The sequence below is a fragment of the Lasioglossum baleicum genome, chromosome 15 (genome assembly GCF_051020765.1).
Source record: "Lasioglossum baleicum chromosome 15, iyLasBale1, whole genome shotgun sequence".
Classification (NCBI taxonomy): Eukaryota; Metazoa; Arthropoda; class Insecta; order Hymenoptera; family Halictidae; genus Lasioglossum; species Lasioglossum baleicum.
In genome coordinates, this window is record NC_134943.1 from 7,038,882 (window position 1) to 7,063,676 (window position 24,795).

Below are 24,795 nucleotides of genomic sequence, written 5' to 3' on the forward strand. Positions count from 1 at the left end.
CAGTGCAACAGCTGCCAGAAGCCGCTGATCTATCCTCACCAGCGGCTGAACTTCTACTCGGACTATAGCCGCGTTTTCGCCTGTCCCCATTGCAGAGCCGTGGACGCCCACTTCGTGAAGCCGCTCTCGGTCTGCTTCACCCGCGAGCAGTTCCAGCTGTACAGCCAGTGGCCGTAACCATTAGGGAACTTACAATTAGCTAACCGGCGTCTAAGCGCCGGGACCGACCCGTGTCCCCTCTTCTTCGACCCGCTGATCTCCCTGCTCCGGGCGACCTTGCTCTAGATCCCGCAACACACATAGTTCGTCGGACCGTTTTTGTCTTCTCTTCGGCTCCATCCGGGGAACCGTCATCGTCATCGAGGAGAACAACAAGAAAACGAGTCTCGCAGACCGCCCGGACACGCGCGTTTCCCTCTATCGATCATCGATCGCCGATCTCACACGCAAATCCAAAGGCATTTTCGTTCCGCATGAACGGTCTGCAGTCTAAACATTTTTAGAAACCTCTGATTCACAGCTGTGAGCATGTATTTTAGACAATTTATCAACAATTTCAGTCGTGAATCAGCAAATCTTCGCCCTGCTGCATTGTTCACATCGACTTGACACAAACAATTGCACAAATACATGAATCAATTTTGTTGTCGAATGTCCATGTTTCCTGTACAAATGTTTGTTGTACAAGTTGTGCAAGTTTCCTGTATAAATGTCCATGTTTCCCGAACAATGCACCAAATGTTAAATTATTGATTTGATTCGTCACTCGGCGATCTAGCGATCAAGAAGACGCTGTATAGCGCCCTTACATTCCCATCACAATCTGTACTTTATTTTTCTTTCATTTTAAGATTCTTGTTTCTTTTTCGTCCGAAGAGAATTCATTATTTTAGTTAATCGAACGCATTAGGATTGATCGAAACGATCGAGAGGGAAGCGTGTCGATCCAGGCGCGCCCGCGGCAGCGATAGGGTTTAAGACATTTTCTTTTCCGGCGTCGATTAGTAGAGTTTATCTAATTAAGAACGCGGGGACGATGGCGAGATCCGTGATAACGATGATCGACCCAGGGATCAACGCGGAAATTGAGGACATCGAGGCCCGCGGATGTCAGTATTATCGGTAAGGATCGGAAAATCCCAAAGTCTGTCTGCGCGAAATCTTAAGTTAGCCAAAATTGATTTATAAATGTCGATATTATTTGTTTTATCGTCGGTGCTCGATCGGCGGTGCGATCGAGCGGATCGTTCGCGAGAGATCCTAGGTTTAGACGCGTGCTCGGTAAATTATCCTCGAAATTAGCGGTAACCTTTGTGTAACCTGGTTAGATTAAGACAATTCGACGGCGCTAGGTTTAAATTCGAGAGACGAGGAGGCCTCGATCTTGTCCTCTTCCCGCGTTCGATCGCTCGATCATCTTAGGGGGAAAAAAACTAAATTGCGACGAAGATCGTGACAAAATGCGAGAGATAATCGTCCCCCGCGTTCGTTCCCTGATAGTCGCATAATTACGTTGACAGTCTGCGAAAGAAACGGAGGAAACACGAGAAGCGAACGGGTTGAGTTAGAGTGATCGATCCCCCAGCTGTGGATCGATCTCTATCATGCACAGGCAGGCGTGCTTTGGAAAAGCGAGAGAATCGAGCAGAAACGACGGCAGAAAGGTAGAAACGAAACGGACAAAACAAAAAAATGAAAAATGGTAGTAAAGGCCACTTCGTAACTTGAAATGGGGGAAGAGATATTGAACTATCGTTTGTTACTTAGATAATCGAGAACGTTGTTTTTTTTACATTTTATTAGTTTATACGTTTACGGCGGCCATGTTGATTTTGTTTAAGGATCTACGACTCATTCGATGGGTTTCACGTTGATCGGCCGGGCGCCCAGCGATTTTCGGAGGTATGACACACGCGCATGATACACGCACACACGCATACATACATGAGAACACAAATACAATGTTTAATCTTCTTTTGTTCGAAACAGAGCTCGTTCATTCGTTCCCGATCTTACTCGAGTGGTCTATTATTTCTTTTTACTTTTCGTCCTGCTTAGGCGAATTCTCTCCTGTTACCTGATTCCCGATTCATCCTCTCAATTATCCTAGATTCTTTTAATTGGCGATTTTTGCTTTCTCTTTCAATTTTTCGTTTCAGTATCGACCGTGAGACACCGACTCTAATTCCTCGAAGGGCTCGAAAGTCGCGGGCGTCCGTAGTAGCCAGTGTAAATACGTAATTTAGTGGGAGGGAGAACCAAATGTTTGGTGAGAGCGAGAGAGGGAGAGAGAGTGTGTGTGTGAGAGAGTGAGCGAGCAAGCTGAGAAGAAAATCTTCGTTTTTCTGGCGATGCTGGTCGTTGCTGTCCATCAATAGCGGCCGTCCCACAAACAGACCGCCCACCGTTTCCCAAGGTAGTATAGTCGATCGTGTACCTTCTTTACGTTACTTCGATTTCAAAGTATACTTAATCCATTATACGCCGGGAAGTGTATTTAGCAGATTTATATATGTCCCGTAGAGTTTTAGCGAGGATCCTTCGGATCGCGTCCGGCTCCTTCGAACCTGCGAAAATTTAGGTACTTCTGTGTTGGAAATGCGAATCATGGAACTTTTCGACTCGATCCTACACTCGAATGTTCAAAATTCTGATATATGGAATTGTCTTGATAGAAATCGGTTCGGATATCGATAAATGAACATTCTTTGAATGCTCGTGTGAATCGAATCCAGGACAGACATTGAACTGTCGAGAATGAGTTCAAAATACTTCTTTCGACGTCCGTAAAAATGAAACTACGACAATTTGAGATATTCTCTGAATGTTTGTAAAAATTGAGAAACATGGGACAGTTTGAGACATTGAGAATGAAATTGAAAGAATTAAAATTGAAGTGATTCCTCGAACAGAAAAATTGAAGGTAGGACAGCTTGAAATGTAGAGATGAGATCGAAATAATTTTTGGAGTGAATATTCCCTGACAGCCTATAATCGTACCAAGAATTGGAACAGTGAAACTTCTAGAGTCAAGCAGAAAAGTAGCACCTTGTTTGCCGGAGATATTAACATTTACAATTTCGTAATAAACCAAATGAAAGACTGTCGCAAACGAGTCCAAACCGCAGAAAGTAATCAGGGTTTCGGTGCCGCGAACGACTCAATCTGGCCGATTACTCGCGTCCCAGAGAAACGCATTATTGTACGATAAAACTGTTAGGTTTAAGACGATTGCGAAAAGAAGATATCCAGAAATTTTATGCCGCGTTAACGAGCAGGTCGTTCGCGATAGCCACCCCTTAATTATTTTCCCTGGTGCGGGGCAATTTACAAAAATTTCGTGGTCCGTCGATCGCGTGCAATCAACGCAGGTGGAAACACGGAGGACGAGTTGTATAAATTGCTCGGAACCGTTCGAGTGCGGGGAAAAACGAGTCGAAAAGTGTGTCAAGCGAGGAAGGTGGCAGGTGTTTCCTGAAACATGTCACCGACAGAATTGACGCCGTTAAGTGTTTTCTCTCCGGAATCATGCTCCTCGTTACGTTTCGGGACAAGTAATTGAAACGCGAATAAATTATCACTTGATAATCGTGTTCGGAGGAGCGAGGACGCGCGCGGCGTTCGTCGAAAAGTCGAGCGCCCTAATTTAATCTACAAGTGAGTAATTAGATGGAGAGTGCGAGAGAAGGGGCAGAGCGTGTCCGCGCGAGTATGGGAAGTGAATGTGCTAGCAAGCGAGAGAATGAGGCGACAAGGGGTATAATTAAAAATGGGAAAAATACAACAAAAAAAAAAGAGAATAATAAGAAGGAGAGAGAAAGTGAGAGGGAGGGGGGTCACGAGAGAGGGGTGTAGACGTCCACGTTGGGACCCTTCTTCGATAGCCAAAACAGACGACGAGCCGAAAGAGTGCGTTATAAAGCTTAACCAATCCGATCGCGCCGCGCGAACAAACCTCGTTTCCATTTCGTTCACCGTTTTTCCTCTAGCACGGAACCCATCCGGGTAAAAATTCGATTCCGCGGGGCAGAATGGGAGGACGGAGACGAAACGGAAGTGGATCTCGTTGCGTTTTTCTCAGAGTGCCAAATAGAGAAAGGAGTCGAGGGAAGAAAGCGGGAGACAGAGGGTCGGCACGATATTTCGGTTCGGTTTATCGTTTTTCCGGTAGCTTCCTCGCTTTTCACCTGGACTCTCGTCCAGGATCAGTGATGATACAGAGGGAGAAGTCGTGGGGAGCTTGTAGAGAGGTGTTTCGTGTTCGAACGAACGGAGGAAGATTGATTTACGATTGCTCGCGCAGAGAGGCCGGCCGGATGGCCTCGAAAAATCGCGCGCATTTTTGTACTCCCTACCGTTTTCAATTTTTCACCGCGTGGTTTGTTAGAAAACAGAGAGAAAAAGCAAAAAATACGAGGGAGGCAGAGAAAGGGAGACAAAGAGAAAGAGGGCATAGGTGCCGCGCGCGAGCGACAGATGTTTAATCGATTGTCATCATCGGCCCTTTTCAGTTCCTATCGCAGGATTTGATGACGCAGGAACCAAATTATCGCTGACTGGGAGGTGAGAGGAGAGAAAACGAGAGAGAGAGAGAGTTCCTTTCGCGAAAGAAGTCGATCCGCGATCGCGCGAGCCACCAGATCGATCGATCGCCGCCTCGATCGCAGGACGAGACCCGTTCTCCTTCGTTGTTCCTTTGGAAATGTTTTCTCGTCGCCGCGCGCTCGTCTCGCGATCGAGATCGAGAGCTCTCGATCCTCGAGAGGCGCTCGGATCGATGTATCAGCGGCGATCGTTTGTCGATCGGCAGCGCACTCGAGGCACCTGGTTCGATTTGTAATAATTAGTCAGTTTTGAAGGCGTCTGCGTACCGCGAGTATCCTCGATCGGCGTTCTAGGATCGTGATCCAGGGAGCTGGATCCAGAATCGAAGAGACCAGTACCCTCTTTTGTTCCCTGAACGGTACGCAGACGCGCGACGCACTCGTTCTGTAGTTGCTAAGGCTAATTAACGAATAGGCTAACCTTTTTTATTCCGAGCTGAAGTCGCTCTAACGATCTAAGCTCCGCCGATCGATATCGATCGCGGACAGGTGACGTGCGAGGGACGATCTACAAACGATGATCTCTCAGATGAAGTATCTACCTCGATCCACGCAGCCCTGGGAGCATCGATCGACGATCTAGAATCGCAATGGACGATCTCTAAGGTCAAATGGTGCCTCGACCGAGACCTGTACGCGTCGCTGTCAAACAGGCGGAGGGTCTTCTATGTCAGTGTTTTTATAGTGAGTGGGAAACGGTGATCACGAGCAACCCTGCATCGAAACCGCCTGGAAAAATGATCGATAGATCCCGGACGGGGGTGGACAGTTGGTCGTATTTTGATCGTGTTTCCCATTTTTGAATTTATCGATCGTCGTAATCGTGTCCGTGAATCTTCTAATGATAATTAATCGAATAGCACATCTATGGCACGTTGAGGGGGTGGGATAGAGGGGTTGTAGGTGGTACGGGGTGGGCGTACAAGAGGCGTGTACGACAAAGGAGGGAGGAACGATGACGAAGCGAAACAAAAGAGGTGTCTTGTAAGGACGAGGAAAGAAAGAGAGAGAGAGAGAGAGTGAGAGAGAAAGGAAGGTTATGAGAGTGGTTGAACTATGAATAGAGTTTAGCATATAGTCATTATGGGAGGGAAAACGGAGGGATGGAGAAGGTTTGAAATCATCGATAAATAGTAAGTTTATGAGAGAGTGAGAGAGGGGAAGAGGGTAGGAGAGAGACAGAGAGATGAGAGAGGCGGTTTTCAGGCGTAGTTAAGGGATGATACTTCCTTCATTTTGAACCGCCGGCTAGTTTTGCCAGTGGCCGGCGCCCCAAAGAGATATCCTTGAATTTCGTTGAATATTTTAGAGACTCGGCTCTAACTCGGTTATGTTCGTCCGCTCGCTAGTCGCCGCGGCTCCGCCTCGGTCCGCTAAAAAAGAAAAAAAAACGTCGCATTCTCTCGGGGCAAATAATATTAATAGTCAATATTACCGTCTTCGAGACTCTTATCGCGGTTTAGGACTTGACGATGAAAACGGATGAACGCATCCTTCCCCCACCCCCCTCCAAACGGTGTTAGATAATGGAAATCGCGGGCGCAGGAGCCGAAATAGATGAAGGACTTCGTTGTGCGGGAGCCGTGTCGCCGAGCGGACGGAGCTCGTTCTAGTGATAGAAGGGTGGAGATATGGAAAAATTTTATCCTGCAATTTATATATCGGTTGTTCTTTTTCACGCGGACAATTTTTGCGACGCGGTTTGAATAATCTAAGAAGACAAAGTATATATATACATATATATATATATGAATATAAATATATATATGAGAATAAATATGAAATATTATAGAAGTCTACGATTAAGGATATCGGTTCTTTTTGTCTCTTAGTGTGTAAGGTTCTCTTTACAGCTGTGCTAGACAACTATAGGTGTATACATTAAACGACATTAATTAAACAATTAAACAACAAAAAAAAAATGAAGTGGAAGAAGGAAGATGATGATCAAGCAAGCAACATAACGACATACGGAGAAGTCACGCATGTTTAACGTATATAGGAAAAAGAAAAAGGGGCGTCCGGGAAAATGGGGGGACGTACACAGAAACCGGACTCCCCGAATATGGGTCTCCTTAGGAATATATGTATAAAGAAACACGTCTTATATCCATTTCTTTAGCGATTAGACTTGAACACGTACAAGTTTCGCACGCGAACGAGAGGTGGGCGCGGCGGAGGATCGAGCGGCGATCGATAGATCGCGCGCGGTGCTCTCGTTTCCTTAATGAGACAGGAGAAGAAGACATTTTGATGAATGTTTCAAAGAAAACGCTCGAGACAATAAATCGCCACGATCGTCCATGTGAAGAGCTGCAATTTTTTGATGATCCGAAAAGTTTTTCAGAAAATCGTTCAGATCAGAGGGAACACCGTGCGCGAACGGATTTAGGGGAAAAAATCACGGTTCGATCCTCAGCCACGATCGTTCATGTTATGTCGACGTGTCTCGCATGTACACACTCACGCGCAAAACACAGATACAATCCACGTACACGACACGTATGTAGAGACAGCAGGTACACAACAGAATATGATGTTCTTTCAGTAGACGCAATTATGAATCGTTGAGCCGCGTGGACCGTGATCAGAAGCGCGTCCGAGCTTTTCTTACGGCGCCTCTCCTCGTTAACGTTTCACCGAGCACACCTGCTCGCGCGCTCGTTAGTCCATTTTTAATTTCATTCCCTTCTTCAGCGTCGTCGAAAGCACGCCAGGTACGGTTTCCTCCGACCTACGGACGCCATTTTGTCCGAATGATCTAATATTCACCGAGATCGAGTGCTGGAAGATCCGACAGCGCTTGGAGATTGCGTATCGTTTTGTAAAAATGCCAAGATTGCATTTATTTTGATTTCGTGCATCTTTCGCTAGCGTATGTGTTTGAACAGAGGTAAGAGTAGCCTAATTTGGACCAACGCCTAGATTAAATCACTATGTATCTTGAGAAAAAAAAAGTATACTCAGGTTTTAGTCGAATTTTTGCTACTCTTGCTTTGTATTTTTTTCCATAATTCTTCAAAACAGCGTCTTTATAATTTTAGTAGTTATGTATTATAAATACATCTGGAACCAGTTAGGATTATACTGGTCCAGTCGTTCTAGTGTTACGTAGACTTATTAGGATAATTTTTTAATTTGCTAAAGAACAGGTGTTTAGTCATTTGTTTGCTGGATATTAATTGGTCGTGAAAATTTACCGCTTTAATATACCTATATTTATTTTGTCTTTCTGCCATTCTTCTGTAACACAGTGTTTTTAATTTTAACTCTACCGTTTTATTCGATTATCTTGACATATTTTGTTTGTAGTTAGAATACATCGCATAGATATGAAACTTTGGTAATTCAGAAGTGTATATATTATATATATATTATGCTATTGTTTATTATACGGGAGAAAGAAGTTAATAAATCGTTTTGTACGTGATTGGATGAAACAAACGCCTTAGTTTATTTTTTAACAAACTTATAAACACGCTAGGATTAATTCTCCAGACAAAGAAACATTCAAAAAAATCGTCTTCAACAACTGCATCAAATCTGCACTTTAGTTGCAACATATTTATTTGTTTATTCGATTAAAAAACCACGAAATGATATGTTTTATTTTCTTTTCAACCATTCTGAAATTTATTTCACGAACTAAATAATCGCTGCCCAGAAGGTTGCGATTGAGGAAACCGGAAGTGGATGCACCTGCGCATGTTCTCGACGATGCACGAGGGATGCACGCGGAATGGTGATAATTTTTTGTGATCGATACATTTAAATAACACGCTCGATCCGTACGTTGGACGCACTGAACTACTTCCGAGGGATCGAAGACAATGATCGAGGGATTCTAAGAAATCGCTCTCATCCGATCATCCTCATGCGGTTCCAGTACTCCTTTAGTTTCTTTTTTTATATATGTATAATCGTATATATATATAACCGCTTTACAGTTCGTTCTTCTATTGCAGTGTTAATTTTGTATAGTTCTCGGCAACGTTCTCCTTTGATTTCTCCTCACCGGTACGCGTAGCTCCTTTTATAGTAATCTATGTATAGTAATTATTGCGGCGCATGATGGCGTCTTACCATCTTCTCGACCATTATCGATCACGGTGTATTCATTTCTTTCTTGTCGCTTCTATCTGCTGGATCTATTACTTTGCTTCTCGAACGGGAAACGCACGTGAAAATGATCTAAGATTGTTCTTTGAGACGTTCTGCAAGCTCCGAGAGTCTGTTTCTCTTTCCAAAGATCAATATCTCTTTAAACATGGAATTGATCGATCATGCACACGCGTTTCTTGTTCGGCAGGGGCGCGCCCACGTGGTCTCTTGCCGGAAGTATCGTGTGACCTGCGGCGCGTTGATAAACGATGGCCAGCTGTCTCCATTTTCCATTTCCGTTCCGCACAATCCGCAATCCTTTCAATCCTAGAGACATCGATAGTAATCGATAATCCTGTTTCATTCACGATTGATCCTCGGGAGATTACAAAAAATCCCATCTTTTTTCAAATTTTCCAACGGTGTGACTTTTAGTTTTGGACAATCGCGGCGCGAGAAAAGAGATCATGGGAATGAATGGGAGTCGGAGAGCTGGGTACGTTAGATAGTGAGCGACAGTGGGTTGCCAGTTGATCGAGAACGAAGCGGGAAAAGGGGGGAATAATAATTTAACCGAATCGCGGCACTGTCCGTCAACGGACGCGACTTTTTATCGAAAGACGTACAAAGTGAGAGAGTGGAGCGAGTATATACTGAGAGAGAACGAGAGCGAGCGAGAGAGAGAGAGATAGAGAGAAATATGCATACTATTAACACGGATGAAAACGAAGAAAATGGTGAAGCCATCGCGAGCGTGGAGCCGGAAGATTGTTCTGAGTACCAGCCGGGACACAGTGCCGGGACAATCGATGCTGAAGAGAAAGAGAATAAAAGAATAGAGAGAAAGAGAGAGGATGAAAGAAGAGAGAAAGAGATCAGAGAGACATGTGTCCACGAGAGAATCATTTCGGTCCACGCGCGTCGAGTCCCGATTAAGTTTATACAGATTATAAATCTCACTCCCTCCCTTCGCGAGCAGTGAGAAGAAGAGAAGTGAAACGTGGTGAAGAGAGAGATTGAGAGAGTAAATAAAAGAGATCATTCGCTAATTCAGAGGCCACTGTTGTTTCCGAGGAAAGAGAAAGAGAGAGAGAGAGAGCGAGAAAGGGAAGTCGATATTTCCAGCGGAACCCGTGTAAGCGAAATAAAAGAATCGTGTAATTAGTGTACATTGCCCAATGGTGTTGTTATACTGAACGTGTTACGAACGACGAAATTTTATCGAGTGCGCTACTGGAGAGCGATTTTGTTTATTTCCTGGGCGGACGGCGGCGTTTACGTTCCCCTGCACCGCTCGCCCCTCGACCCCGATCGGTCCAACCGGTTCTTCAGCGTTCTTTTGTCGATGCGGAAAAGAAACTGATGGAGTGTGAGATTTTGTTTGAGGGGTGAGGATCATTTTTTCAAAATGTTTCGCGTGTTTCCAGGGAGGTGAGAAAGATTTTTATCGCGACCGATCGAGAGGCGGGGGCGGCGGCGATCGCCGACCACGCAAATAGTACACACACCGGCTGTCTTTCACACTGCGCGATCGATGGTGCCGGGCTCTCGGCGATTCTCTGGCGATCGGCCCTTGGAAATTGTTAGGATGTCGATTTCGGTTCTTGACGCGGACCCGAAGAACCTCTGCTTGAAATCGTTCTTATGGAAAATCGAATATTTCAGCTACTATCTGTTTCAGTTGTGGTAGTTAATTTCTTTCTTTAATCATTTTAATAATTAAATTCTTTTAATATTTCCGGTGTTTGAAATTGTTCCAACACGTTCTTGTCATAAATGCATACAATCTGCAGTCTTCTGATAAAGCATATTCAGGTACCAATTATTTTTTACATTCGTGCACAATTATTATATGATTCAGAATAGGAAGCTCCCAAATGTAGAAGTTACTTTCGATTTCATATTTTCAATTTGTGCTTCAGTTCATATTGCACTTAATGGCAGAGAGTCTTTATTCATAGAGGTTCTCCACAGCAGTTTTAGTCAGAGCTCTTGCATAACAGTTCGAAACAGTTATTTTCAAGCCCTGCTAGCAATCCGAGACCTCTCGAGAAACATTGTTGGCTGCTGGCGGGGTGGTTCGTGTGACAGTATCGGTGCCAAATCGCGTTGAAGGTTTTCCGAGTTGGTTCTTCGGAGATTTTTAAAGAGGGTCGCGCGTTGCAGCTACACTGGGGGTAGTCTGATGTTCTCTGCGGATCTGTGTGAGTCCTACGGAAATTTAGAAAGTTGATAATCACCTGTCCCGTCTCGTTGGTACTCTAATCATCGCGTGTGACACGTAGATTGACTCTAGAATCGATAATGTTCTTGTTTGGAAATGGAAATCGTAGAAAATTCGCAGAATCGTTGATTTTTCTATATAAAGACGGTCCAGTCTTTATTCTGTTGTTTATTGTAATGTTTAGTGTCAGGAAAGCTTCGAACCATTCTTTCTTTGAAATCCTTGCAATAATTGAATCGATCTATGGAGAATATTCTCCGTCTAGTGAACAAGTATAAAGTAATACTTCAAAAACAGGCAACGTGACTTGCATACTTGTTCTGAGAAAGCTGTCGTACATATTCGTCCAAATTAGAATCACGAAATTGATATCAGAGTTAAAGAGAATGTATTATAGAGAACTATAGAAGGAGAGGGCGATTTAAATAATAAAATAGGTGTTTAATGACAATTCTCCACCCTTGATAATTGTTCAAAAATCATCTCAACTGATATCAGAGTTAAAGAGAATGTATTATAGAGAGAGAGAGAGAGAGAAAGCGAGGGTGTTCCACCCAAATTACCACCCTTAGTAATTGCTCAGAAGGCTCCTGAACATGTATGCGAGTCACAGTAATTAATAGATTAACAGTAATACATTTTTAAAGCGTTGGATCCACTGGAAAACTAAGTTGTGCTATCTTATGCCACATTATGCTACGCTATGTTGTACTAAAGCAAACTTTCCAGCATCTTTTCTATAAAATGTCATAGTCTATCGTAACATAGCATTGCATAGCATAAAATAGTATGGCATAATATGGAATAGGGTGGCGAACATAAAATATCATCACACAGTATAAAATAGCATAACACAGCTTAGATTTCTGATGGATCTCCAGTTTGACTGATCTCTGAATGGAAAGAAGTGCAACATTTGCAGTTGGCATTTCATGTTTACTATCAGAGATTTCTCGAAAAATCGAAAGAATGGTCCGACGCGATTTTGATCAACGAGACGAGGATTTTTTGGGGGAAAAAGGAAGAAGCGTAGATCCTGGGAGCCTGGCCCGTGATCGAGTCGATCCGGGGATACGTTGGCTAAGGTACAAATGTACATAGGAACCTAATGTTGTTATTTAACCTATAACACCTGTTCCCGTCTGCTCTCTCGCGTATTTCGAGCGTGTGTGGGCGAAAAATTAGTAACGGTGAGTCGCTCGCGATCGACAGACAGAGAGAGAGAGAGAGAGAGAGAGAGAGAGAGAGAGAGAGAGAGAGAGAGAGAGAGAGAGAGAGAGAGAGAGAGAGAGAGAGAGAGAGAGATAGAGAGAGGGAGAGATCGCGGAGGATTCTCTCCGATCACATGAATTACACAGAAACATACACACTCACACACCACACAAGAAATTATTCCAGAGGCGTAAGGAGGAGGAAATTTTAACGTGTTTATTGAAAGAAAATATTCTCGATGAACGAGAGAGCTAAGAGAAAAGAGAAAAAGGGTGGCTGCGAGGCAAAATGAGAAAGAGTCAAAGGTGGATTGTGAGTAAGAGAAGCGAAAGTCGATGACTGCTGAGATGCGGAGGATCGATAAGTTAATCGACTTAGCTGCGGAGACAATTGGTTCACGGCTCTTTCCGTTTCGTTTCCTCGGATTTATTTCCTTTCGAGAATCCCACTTCATCGACTCCCCGCTCCCTCTCTTATATCCTCTGGTTTTTATGAGCCGTGATCCAATCGATCGAATCTCCAACAAGAGAAAAAGAAAGAGAATGTGTGAGTCTCATTATGGGAATGAAAGCAATTGTATACTTGGAAACGAGCGAGAGATAGAGAAAACGAGAAAGAGTGTGAGAGAGGGAGAGAGAGAGTACACACGTACATATACATTATACACAGGAGTGTGACACACACCGATACACGAAGATTCTATTACTCGTCGCGCAACATGGTTCAATTCTCGCTTCGTTACGTTAGGTTTTTTCGTTCTCGCGTGGGTTGTATTCGTATAGATTTATAGATTCTCAGGACTTGCGATGGGGCTTTTACTGGTACCCCTCTTGCGGATGATTTGGGGGTTGATTTCAATCGTTAATTTCATTGGTAGCGAATGTGTCAAGCTGTATAGAACAATATAGACTGTTCAAATTTTCTAACTTCACTGGTTCGTCGGAGATTTATAATTCAATTCACCGGAAGTTTCTCAGCTTCTCCAAGCAACTTTATAAAATTTATAACAAGCGTAAAATCATCTTGGACGATGATCTCTTCTAGAGCCCGAATAACAATTCGGACGTTCCAGGTCGATCAACTCTTGAATCATCTCGAAATTCCCAAGCGATCGAGATCGCAATTTTCGGGGAAGGTAGACGAGCAAGAGAGGGGGAAGTATTTAGACGGAAGTATGGACGGAAAGATGGCGTCGATTATGATCGATGTAGATCGTTAGTTAGTAGGCTCCCCCAGCCCCGAAACCGGCCGTTCGCAGCCGATTTCCTGAAGGGGTTTAACCGATGTGTTTGAATGGCGTGTGGATGTGCTACCTAACCAACTCCCCTCCCCTTCGTGCATATAATCGCGTTTACGGTGTACTAATTACTATGTATATAGCGGTATAATTGTCGGTGTGTATCGCTCTCTGTTCCCTTCGGTGGTAGCCTTTTCTAGTAGACGTAGTTTCTCGACGATTTCTCAAAGATCACGATCTTTCTTGCGGATCGAACGAACCGTTGGTTCGTTGAAAGCTTCGACGAATCTCCAGGATCATTGTAAACGATAGCAAAACGTTGATGTTCCTAGTTCGATCGGATCTACGGGTAGCAAACTTTCCCTTAGTCTTAACTCTAGCATCGCAATAAAAGTAGTCCTCTGTGAATCGATCGATCCGAACGAGGAACATCGACGATCCTCCACGATTTCAGAGATCCTAGACGATGGATCTTCGAATCTGGAGATCGATGATCCACGACGAGGGAGCAAAAGTCGGTCTTGACTAAGCGTTTAGGATTCTTTTCGAATCTTGATGCGAACGAAGCGACGCGGTCGTTCCGTTTTTTCTTTACTCCCGGTGGATTCACGGGGATCCATGGATCCGCACGGCGAGCTCGTACTTCGCACTTCGGCGTTTTCTGTATTCTCGGAAGTGAATCTCGCGGCAGAGAGATACAGGGAGAGATAAAGTCTTTCGTATAACTTGGAAACGATAAGCAATTTCCTTTTTCGATATCGGCGTTAAGAGACGTAATCAATCGGTGTTTAATCGTATAGGATAGTTGTTTCTGTTTCGACACGCGAGCGTATTCGAATCGGGCGCCATTAAACAAGATCGCGGGTTGATCGAGCAAAATTTTCGCGGGAAGAGCGAAAGGTTTCGTTGGAGCGTAAATGTTTCGGGGCATTTTAATTCGGCTGTGTTTTTTATTAAGCGAGAAAATCAAGGAAAAATGAGGAGCGAAATTTGTCAAAAAAAAAGAAAGAAAAAAACGAAGGACGGAACAAAATTGAAATTGGCGGCGCGGGTAGGTTTATTCGCGTAGTAGTTTTGTATTTCGGTAAGGCTTTAAAATTTAGATGTATAATTTTTGTACCCTATTTTTTTAAGCGATCGCCGAGGCGATCACGAAACGAGATCGGGCAACAAGGGTCGAGTGTACGTCTTCAACGCGCTAGGATTTATCGAAGTTCGAGTTTAAGTTTAGTTTAAGCGTAGAACCGCGTAATTTATTGCTAGTTCTTTGCGGAAAAAAAGAAGTGAACGGAGAAGGAGAATCGGAAACAATAAGACGGAGGAAACAGCGAAAAAAGCGAGCACGGATGAAGGAAGGAGAGAGGAGCCGTTCGGCCCTTTCGATACGATCGAACTTTTGAATTGACCCGCAGGGCGCGAGAGAAAAGTTTGCGCAAGGAACTTCACCGAGAACCAGAGAATTTCTCTCTCGTGTCAAAAACAATCCGAGAACAATTGACGATGAACGAACGAACCAGAGAGACGCAAGAGATCCTCCGGAAATCAACGGAGGACGAGAAACACGATTCGCGAAGCCCGCGTTCTTTTAGCTGTAGTTTTTTCTAATGCGTGTGTTTTAGCATGTACTAATTAATTAAACGTTTAAATCGAATGATAGGTGAGCCGAGGAGTGAGAAGAAGAAGAAAGTGGAGAGAGAGTGAGAGAGAGAGAGAGAGAGAGAGAGAGAGAAGGGGAAAACCGATCGGACGGCAGGCATGTGGGAAAGAATGTAATAAGGGATGTAAGGAGATAAGACAAAAAATACGAACACAAGCAATTTTCTTGTGGCATTGCGAAAGCAAGGAATTAAACAATGCTGGTAGTGCGGACCAAACGGGACAACTGACAGAGAGTTTTTCGCGAATCGGGGAAACGAAGAGGGAAGATTGGGAAATACGGGACGCGCGAAGGATTGAAGAGAGAGAAAATCTGAGAGAAGGGAAAATTTTGAGAGATGTAGGTTGGAAAGACGTTTGTCGAGGTTGTTGGGAATCGAAAGCGAAGGGAAAGTTGCGTGGAAATTGCCGCTCCTATCGGAAATCAACGTCTAAACTCGTTCGTAGTGGTTAAACTTTTCACAGGGGGTGTCTCTCGAATGATTTCATGGGGGGATCAACTCCGACTCGATCCTCTGCTCTCTTTATACATACTTCGCTTTATGCTAGCGCGCACAGTTCGTAGACTAGGCAACGTGTGAAATTCGACCTAGATCCTAGACTGTTCTTTCGGTTAAGTAGCTTTTAATCGATATCCGACTCGAATCCCTTCGGTGGAAATCGTTCGAGAGGGTTTCTGGCCCCCGGCAATCCATGATTGGCTACGTGGTATTCGAAAGCGATACACCATTAACGTTTTAAGGCTTTACGAAATCTTTCTATCGGGCTCGGTGCGTTTATCTGTCAGGGTAAGGCTTTGCTGTCAAGCGTTCACTGTGGTTACGCGTTTTTAGTCGCGTTGGGGCGACTCGCGCATCCCTTGCACTTTAAATCAGTATACTACATCTTTATATCGTTGAAAATTAATGAAATTTCTGGTCAGAGAGGTTCGCTTTACCTTCTGTGAATTTCTGGGTATTACGGGAGCTTTTTCCCACATTTTTCAATTGAAAAAAACAACATTTTAATCATTCTATTCATTTTTTCTAAATGAAAAATTCATTCTATTCATTTATGTTATTCAGGTGATTTTGTTCATTTATAGTTATTTCGTAAAAAAAAATAATAAACTTCTCTTTTATTTTCACCATCGTTAAAAAACTTTTTAAAAGCGAACAGACCATCTGCAGGTAAATTAATGGCTTCCAGACCACCCGGTTAATTTTTCTCGAAAAAAACAAGGATCTCAGTGAATCGGAAGAGCTGAGAATGAAGTTATAAAGTGGATGCACGACTATGAACTTCTCATTTATTTCCACAATCGTTCTTTTACTTTCCTAAAGGGAATAAACCATCTCCAGGGATAATTACCGGCTTTCAGACCACCACCCGATTAATTTCACCTAAAAAAAGGCACACTCCATCGACCTGGGTGATCACTATAGCGCGAGGATTAACCTCGACGAGAGAAACAACCGCGCTGACGCATGACGGTCCGATCGGCGTAATTTCGCGACGCGGTTTTTTCACCGTTAGAACGCACCCGCATAATCGCACGCGAACTATAATAATCAGACGCGCCCCATCCCCTGGACCACCGTAATCGTCGATCATGGTCCCTAAAGGGATCGTCCCTTGGACTGTAGATCATCGGCAACGGTGATCCTAGTAGGTTACCCTTTGCTCGTAGACGGTTAAGCATGCGATCGAAGCTGTCTCCCATTTTTGTAGCTTGTAGTCGGAACCCGGGCGCGTTCGGATCTCTTGAGAAAACGAGACCAATGGTAATTTGAGAAGAGGGAAAGGGAGAGATCGACAGGCGTTTACGCTCAACATTCGAGCGAGATAATCATTGGAGGATTTTCCGAGTAAGATCCGAGCGCGCTCTTTCCTTCGGTGTTTAGTGATCTCGAGTGAATGAACCGAGCGATTGTCGAATGAGAGGATCTGCTACCCATCGCTAGTGAATAATCAAGGATGAAGAGAATGAGAGAGAGAGAGTGATAAAGAGAGTGAGAGAAAAGAGAGAGAAGAGAGAAATCGAGGAAAAGAGACGCTCCGTTTACCGAATCGTGTTCCGGAAGCCCTTGTCCGAATTCTCGTTGGCTGAACCACTAGCTTTCCTTTCCGTTCCACCGCGTTTTCTTTCGTCGAAACCGGAGATCAAGAGAGAAAGAGACGAGAAACGAAAGATAGAGAACGACGGGATGCATTCCCTCAAGAGTCAGCTACGAAACTGAGAGAAACTGAGAGAGGGAGGGAAATAAAAATGCAAGGGAAAGGGAATCGTGAAACACGGGTTTGTTTGATGGATTATTGCATCGCAAATAGACTTTGAGGGGGGGATCGTCCTTTATTTCGAGTCGCGAGGAATCGTCGATCCTTCGTCGACACTATTTAATTTAATTGGCAGACGTCTCGAGTGCTGTGCAAATGAAAAAAAGCGGAAGCCGCGCCTTCCTTTATTTTCTTTTCTTTTCATTCTTTCCTTCATTTATGGTGGCTGTTTTCCCTTTTTACGCGGGGCGAACAACGTTCCGAAGCAGCGGGGGTGGATTGCATCGTAGAGACAATGAATGGGAGAAAGCGGAGGAGAGTCTTCTCGGAACGATCGAGGAAGCTCTAATTGAACTGCACCCTCTCGAATGGATCGTGTTTCGTGGCTGATCAAGAAAATGCGTCTCGCTTGGCCTACCCGGCTGCCGATCGACTGCTCTGTCGTTCGCCATTTTGTTTCGATTCTAAAGAAAATCTTCGGAAGATTTTAATTAATAGAGTTTAAGAAGGGTAGAGAGGTTTTATCCTTGCATTGTGTTTAGCTGATTTATACATTCATATCGATTCAGATGAATACGTTTAGAAAATGGTTGGAATATTTATCAAGTTGCGATTGTACTCCATTGTGCATGTAGGTAATGGGAAATTTGTTCAAAAGATTTTTTAATAGAAAGAATGTATCATTAAGTATCACGTATTCAGAAGAATTAGTATAAAGGAAAAAGTAGAAAATAGTGTAAAGAGAAAAGAGATCGCTAATTAAATTCAGTTCTTTTTCTTATCGAGGAAATGATTGATGTTAAGAAGAAGAATTGAATCAAGAAAATGAAATGAGAATTGAAAATTATGCCTTTGTATAAAATTCCGATTGCACATTATTAACATATGAAGAAAAATTGCATGAAACTTACATTTACCTCCTGTCGTACAAATTGTGCATATTTAAATATCATATTATCTCGAATATACCACGGGGGTTGAAGGAAGGAAACGTGAAGCAATAAAAGAAATTGCATTGCACTACGAGAAAAAAGAAAATTATATAAAATTCACTTGGAAGCTTGTGTTGTACAAGGAATGCAATTTTAAATATCATAGTGGCTCGAACACAGTGCGAGGGTTAAACATAGAAAATTATATTGCAATCTACGGAGAAGAATTGCACGAAATTAATTTCGAAGTTTGTATCTTGCAAAGGACAGAAATTGAAATATAATCGTCTGAAGGAGCTAATTAAAAGTTGTTGGAATTTTTTAACGGATTTATTACGACGTAAAATGGCGGCGATTATGGCAGCTTAGGCGGAGCCGCGGTCCGCTCGATACCTCCCCTATAAGAGTACAAATTTTTCTAACGAATAATTATATTCGAGCGACGAATGGCGTTAGATTGACACGAGGAAAGAGGAACAGGACGAGACAGAAGAGAGAGAGAATGAATGAAAAAGAGAGGATCATCGAATGTATGTAAAAGAGAGAATGGAATAAAGAGTGTAGAATGATGCAAAAGGAGCGAACGAAAAGATAAAGGTAATAAATATTAGGAGGAAGAGTAACGTTTAACGATGTTTTCCCTGGAGTAGGAGTTATTGTCGCGATCTAGCGATACGGAGAATTAACAAATCGATCTATTGTGTATATGGTCATCGTACCGCATACTTAGCTAGAATTAGGCTCATTCAAAGTATGTATTGATACGTACATACATACGATATATATAATATAAATATAAAAAAATATATATATATATATTATGCATATATTACGTACGCACTTAACACTTGCATCGATATACCTGCACGTTAACGATCTAGATCACCATCGACACTTAAGACCTGGCTGCAAACGATTTATCTGTCTCGATCCCGAATTCTCTCAGGTAACGCGTCTTTGGGGAACCTGTGACGCTTTCGACGTGGAAATCCCGTTTCCCAGAATCCCTGGAATTGATCTCAGGATCCAGTTGTGCGATCTGGGAAAAGTCAGAATAATTTTTACATCGATAAGAAATTCATGCTACTTACATTATCAAAAAATAGATCATCAAATTTAATTTCTGGGCTGAAAGATTCTGTGAAAAGGATCAAGAAAGCCCGCAAACATTTGGTAAGATGCCCCGTGGATCTTGAAACGACGAAATTCGAACTTCTGTGCTGAAAACAATTCTGTAAAACGATTGACTGAGCCAAGAAAAATTTGTTGAAGTAACCGGTGAATCTCGGAGGAGTCGTGTAATTATGGATGGACGAGATGATTGAGTTGTTTGTAGGGAATTGGTGGTTTCGTGGTTTCCACGGGCGGCGTTCGGGCCCATCGGCGTTCTAAACAAACTCGACCCGCCTTTTTCCCTTGGCCGAAAGAAAAGAAACGAAAAGAAAAAGGGAATGGGCGGCCCCGTTCGGCGAGTAGAGCCCCTCGAAATCCTGCTGAGCCGGTCTTAAGTGCGATGGCACAATTACCGCGTATCAAAGGGAATTAACGACAGGACTTAGCGCCGATTCTCTCCGTGGTCGTCGTCGTTCCCTGTAGAAAAGGAACTTAAGCTTGAAAGGTGGAATCCAATAACCGTAGATAGAAGTTCTCGGTGTGAACACGAAAGAGCGCTAGTGCGTGTCTGTATGCGTGTATGTGTGTATCTGTTTTATTGCATGCAGCCCATCCAGTTAACGAGTGAACCGCCGATTTTAATCTTATCCAAGGAGAGAAGCTGTGTGTCCTTTCTAGGTGTCCCCTTTTGTCCTCATTAATCATACATTCTATAGAGTATAGCTAGTTAGTCTCGATTACTACGGTTGTCACGTGCAACAGAGTGCATAGCGATTAAGATGAAGACTCGGTATAACGTCTGCCAGAACACACACACACACACCTGAAAACTATATATTAATTAATATTAACAATTACATAGAACGGGAAAAAAGCGAAGACAAAAGGCGAAACACGCAAGAAACAATGCAAAAGTCTACGTACACGACACTTGGCATACAGATTAGCTCACACATAATATGTCCAATCCACTCATCGATCGTCGATCTACATACACTCAGTGTAATCACGAGCATAATCCCTTGACCCGAAATTTTCGAATGATCCCGTGCGACATGCTCGGTCGTACTTCCGCCAGCGAATTAAAAATATTTAAAATAATCACGCTGACGAATCGACCATCTTTCGATCTGGTTCTCGAAGAAGTTAGACTTTGGTTTCAAGAGTAGGCTACCTGGAGAGTGCAATCGAGGTGTAACTATGAGAAAAATTGTCCGAGATTTAATCTTCGTCGGCGCAGCAAGCAGATTCAAAATTTGTGTGTGTGCTCTTGCTGGTCTTCCGCCTTCGAGGTCGCGGTTTTTGGTTTTACGAAAATGAATGACTACGTGGACCTCGATCTTGCTTTCCAGGGAGATTGGATTTACGGATGGAAACCGAGGCGAGATCGAGAGATCGTTCTCGAGGCGTCAGCGAGCAGGACTGCCGAAATAAGACTCGAGAAACATAATTGTTCCAGCCTTCGAATTTTCCGAGACGTTTTTAGCCGCGTGTATTTCTATCTCCGTGAATTTCGACGCATTTACAGGTGACTTCAGACTGATCTTTCGTAGATGATCGCTAAATAATCCTAGGAACACCGTGCCACGCGGAGGAAGACTTCTCAAAACGATTTTACCCCCACTGTGACAATTCAAAAATATTATTTTTCGTTTCTCTTCGGAATAAAGCTCAATGAAACTTAGTGATTGTTTTATGAAAAATCTGCTGCTCGACCATGGATGATTCGAGGACGGAAAAATTGACAAACGGCGGCGGATTAGGTTCACTTGGCGTCTCCATATCCGATCTTTCAAGATTTCCTTGATCGTTCGAATATTCGTAGACTTTTTTACTCGAGCGCTGGGGAAGACCGACGTCTTGCCGGAGGAGATTACGTATACACACATATATACAGAATATATTTTTGATAAAAATCTACTCAAAAGTGATCTACAAAAAAAAAAAGAAGAAAGCATTTCGATGGTAGATGGTAGCGTAAATCGTCCTCGGTCGAGCAGGTTTCTATCGTTTATTGAAAAACAGTCTCAACTAGAATGTTTCTGCGATGGGAATTTTCGTTCTATACTGTTCAATGTGGGTGGAATCGATTTGAGGATCGACCTCGGCACATCCAGTTCGATATTCTGTCTAAAAAGTCGACTGAGCTTTCGATTAGGGGATTCAGGTATTTTCGATTAGCAGTTTTACGGAGGAAATGGGTCAGAGAGCTTTCGCACAGGCGAGCTTCGACCAGCCTTGGACATTTCTTAAACAATACAATTTTCTTAAACAATAAAACACAAGTGATCCCTCCTGTATATTGTAGATTATTTGTAATTCTATTTAAAATGACCGTATCCGAAAAACCTCACAAAGAATGAAGCTCCTTTTTCTCAGTTTGTAGAACATTAAAAGTGGAATTTTTGCAAATAGTGAATTGAGAATGTCCAAGGCTGCGTTCGAGTTCGACACATCATCGGGAATGGTTCGACGCGTTGATATCTGCCGCCACGATTCAAGATCGCACTGTTTTCAGACAGAGGAACTCCGCTTCGGGTCCTATATTCAGGTATCGCTAGTTAGAACTGTAAGCATAAGAGAAGCACAGACGGTTTCGTCTCGCCGGAACTATCTAATTCTAATCGATAACATAGTAGGTGTTAGAGTACTCTGAGCAGAGATTCTCTTTACGTTCTAGGGAAATCCCAGCAGACGTTTGACGAGCACTTCCGGTTCGGTGCTCGCCAATCATATATTCATTTTCAGCCTCACACTCGTCGGTTAACTATGAACGACGTTCGTCGATGTTCGATCACAGAGACGGGGTTTGATCTTGTTTAAAGCGAATTAGATATTCCAAGGATTGCTCGAGGACATCTTATAGTCCCGAATAATCAGTGGAGAATTGGTAATATTGCTCTACTTTCGTGATTATAGTTCTCTTATTTTAGAGAGTCTGCAGTGTGATTGTGTTTAATATCGTTTTCGATAGTTTTGCGTTTCGTTGATGATTTTACCCGTCTCTGCTAGCAAATGCACGACATGCTGTCGGTCGTAAAAGTCTACATGCAATTAAATATTAGAATTAAAAGAGATCTTGCTTGCTTTATCGACGTTGATCGACTCGTCCATTAAAGTCAGGCTGACTTTTTGTTGTCGATATAACGACCAGATTGTCGATCATTATGTAAAATAAAAATATTCTGCGTCGATTCCATCTTTTTTTGTGAGTAAATGCGAGGATATTAGTTCTTCAGGATCTGTTTTAATTGAGCTATCATTTCGTGAATTGTTTAGAGTTCTTCTGAATTTGTTATGCATATTTTGCACAGGCGTGCGAATTTTTTCGATCGACAGCGAATCCCGCGAGGCACTCGTTGCTTCTTCGGCGATAACAACCTATTCAAGATAAAAGGAAAAAAAATGGGAAAAGCTAACACAAGAGTATATTAATTATTAGGAAGAAAAATATTATTATTACGGATACGTGTACCCGGTAAAGTGGGGCCGGGTATACCTCGGTTTACATCCCGGTCGTCTCGCCAGAGACAACACACCCTATTAATTATCATTCTATCGTTAGAGTATAAGAGTTGATATTTAAGAATTCGTATTTGTAATAATTGTATGCGAACTATACTTGTTTGGTTGGCTTGAGGGCGAGAGTCTAACTCGGGTGTTATTAGATACTACGCTGTACCTTTAGCTGGCGGGCGACATCAACATCCGGTGGTGACTTCCGGTTCGCCAGATCTATCTCGTTGATCGAACGGTGATCCGCGTCGACGATCCACGAATGCATCGCTTTTCCGATCGGATCTTTGCCGCAAAGATCTATTAAACAATAGGAAAATGTAACTACTAAAATCGATTGGCGGAGAAGGTTGTACGATATCTCTATTGTTTCTAATTCTTAGAAGCTTTTTTTATTTATGTATCCAATATTATTTATTCTACTGTATGTATCCATGGGCCCTTATAATAAATTTCTAACAATAATGAATCGAAACGAATTGAAAAACTATTAACAATCAGAAGAACGATTTTTATGAAGAGATATGAGATTTTATTTCCGAAGATTCAGATTTTATGCAAAATTCAACCCCGCATTTAATGGAGAGATGTTTCATATTTCCGTACAAAAATTCTGATTCGGATCTAGGTGGATTGACGACGTAATACAAATTTTTGTTCGATCCAGGTAAAAGTGTTGCAGGGTTATCTCGAGGGGCAAGCAAACACAGTCCCATCAGCACGAGTCGAGTCTCTCGTTAATCCGATCGGGATCGTAGCTATCGGATCACCGGATCAGCGGTTGTAAGATCGTGGATCGCGTCTGCGAACCTATCCGAAGAAAGCGGATAAGAAGCGTGGGTGTCGAAACGGTATCGAAAGCGTACAAAACGTGGTCGGAGGATCGTGTTTTTGACGGGGTTCGTGGTTTAGTGTGCGAAGCAACTGTTCTATAGTCTCGGGAATGCTTCATCGCGACGGATTCCCGGCGCTGGGCGTCGGGATCGTGCTCGCGGTGATCTCTGAGCTCTGGGAACGGCGGGAAAATAGTGAGACTAAATCCTCCGAGAACGATCGAGATCACGGGCGATGAAAAATCCGCGGCAGACAGTGGGAAAGGGGCCGCGAGAAAAGGGAAAACACAAAAGACGCGCCGGTGTGCCCGCCAGCGACTTCGAGGGGAAGATAGACGCACGAAGGAGCGGAAAGTAACGAAGAGGGATGATTTACGGTTGGAGAAAAGAAAAAAAGAGTATATTATCGATAAGCTGTGTCGATCGAGAGCTAGTGCTTAACACGTGTTTTAGGGTCGTTTCTTCGAGAGGATCGTTCGGAAAAGCGAATTTTCAATTACTTCTGGATAGAACAAATTGAATCGAGGACACAGGTGGCGTACAAAGAAAGGAAATAAAATAAAGGGTGAGAGAGAGAGAGAAATGCAATACAGAGGCCTATTGGTGAGGTTGATGGGAGGAGGATGAAGGGGTTGAGGGGGAAGGAAAAGTCTCGAAGAAACGACTCGTCTTTTTAGTCTTTTAATATTTCACTCGACGGAGACGTCGTTGGCGACGGTCGGATCCGTGACCGTTGACCCGGATTTTCAGAGACAGACAGAGGGTCAAGGTCACGGGGGGGAAAGAGAGAGAGAGAGAGAGAGAGAGAGAGAGAGAGCAGGAGAGAGTGGTCTCTCCGTGGCCGTCGTCATCGTCGCGCTGGATGCGAGTTCGCGTTAATTAATCGATGCTCTTAGACAGAGCGGAGGACACGGTCAATATGGTCCTGGCAGTTTTTTCGGGCTCACGCGTCCCTTTCGCTCGTGCACCCCTTGTATCTCGGCCCTGGCCATCCCCACCGGGTCTTCTACTTTGCTCTTGTGCTGTTTTCGTCCGTTCGAGCAAGCTCGAAGGGGTTGATTTTGCGGTTTTCTTTCTGTTTTTCTTCGCCCGGTGGGCGACAGCGATGCAC

General features: G+C 43.4%; 1 protein-coding gene across 2 annotated transcripts in view; it reads left to right on the top strand.

Moving 5' to 3' along the window:
- Window positions 1–24,083, top strand: part of LOC143216224 (headcase protein-like) — a 207,044-nt gene extending 182,961 nt beyond the window's left edge. For both annotated transcript variants that reach the window (XM_076439089.1, XM_076439090.1), the window contains one exon: window positions 4–24,083. In XM_076439089.1, coding sequence (XP_076295204.1) covers window positions 4–177 — 174 coding nt within the window. In that variant the 3' untranslated portion in view covers window positions 178–24,083. The remainder of the gene's footprint in view (window positions 1–3) is intronic.
- The last annotated feature ends 712 nt before the right edge of the window (window positions 24,084–24,795 follow it).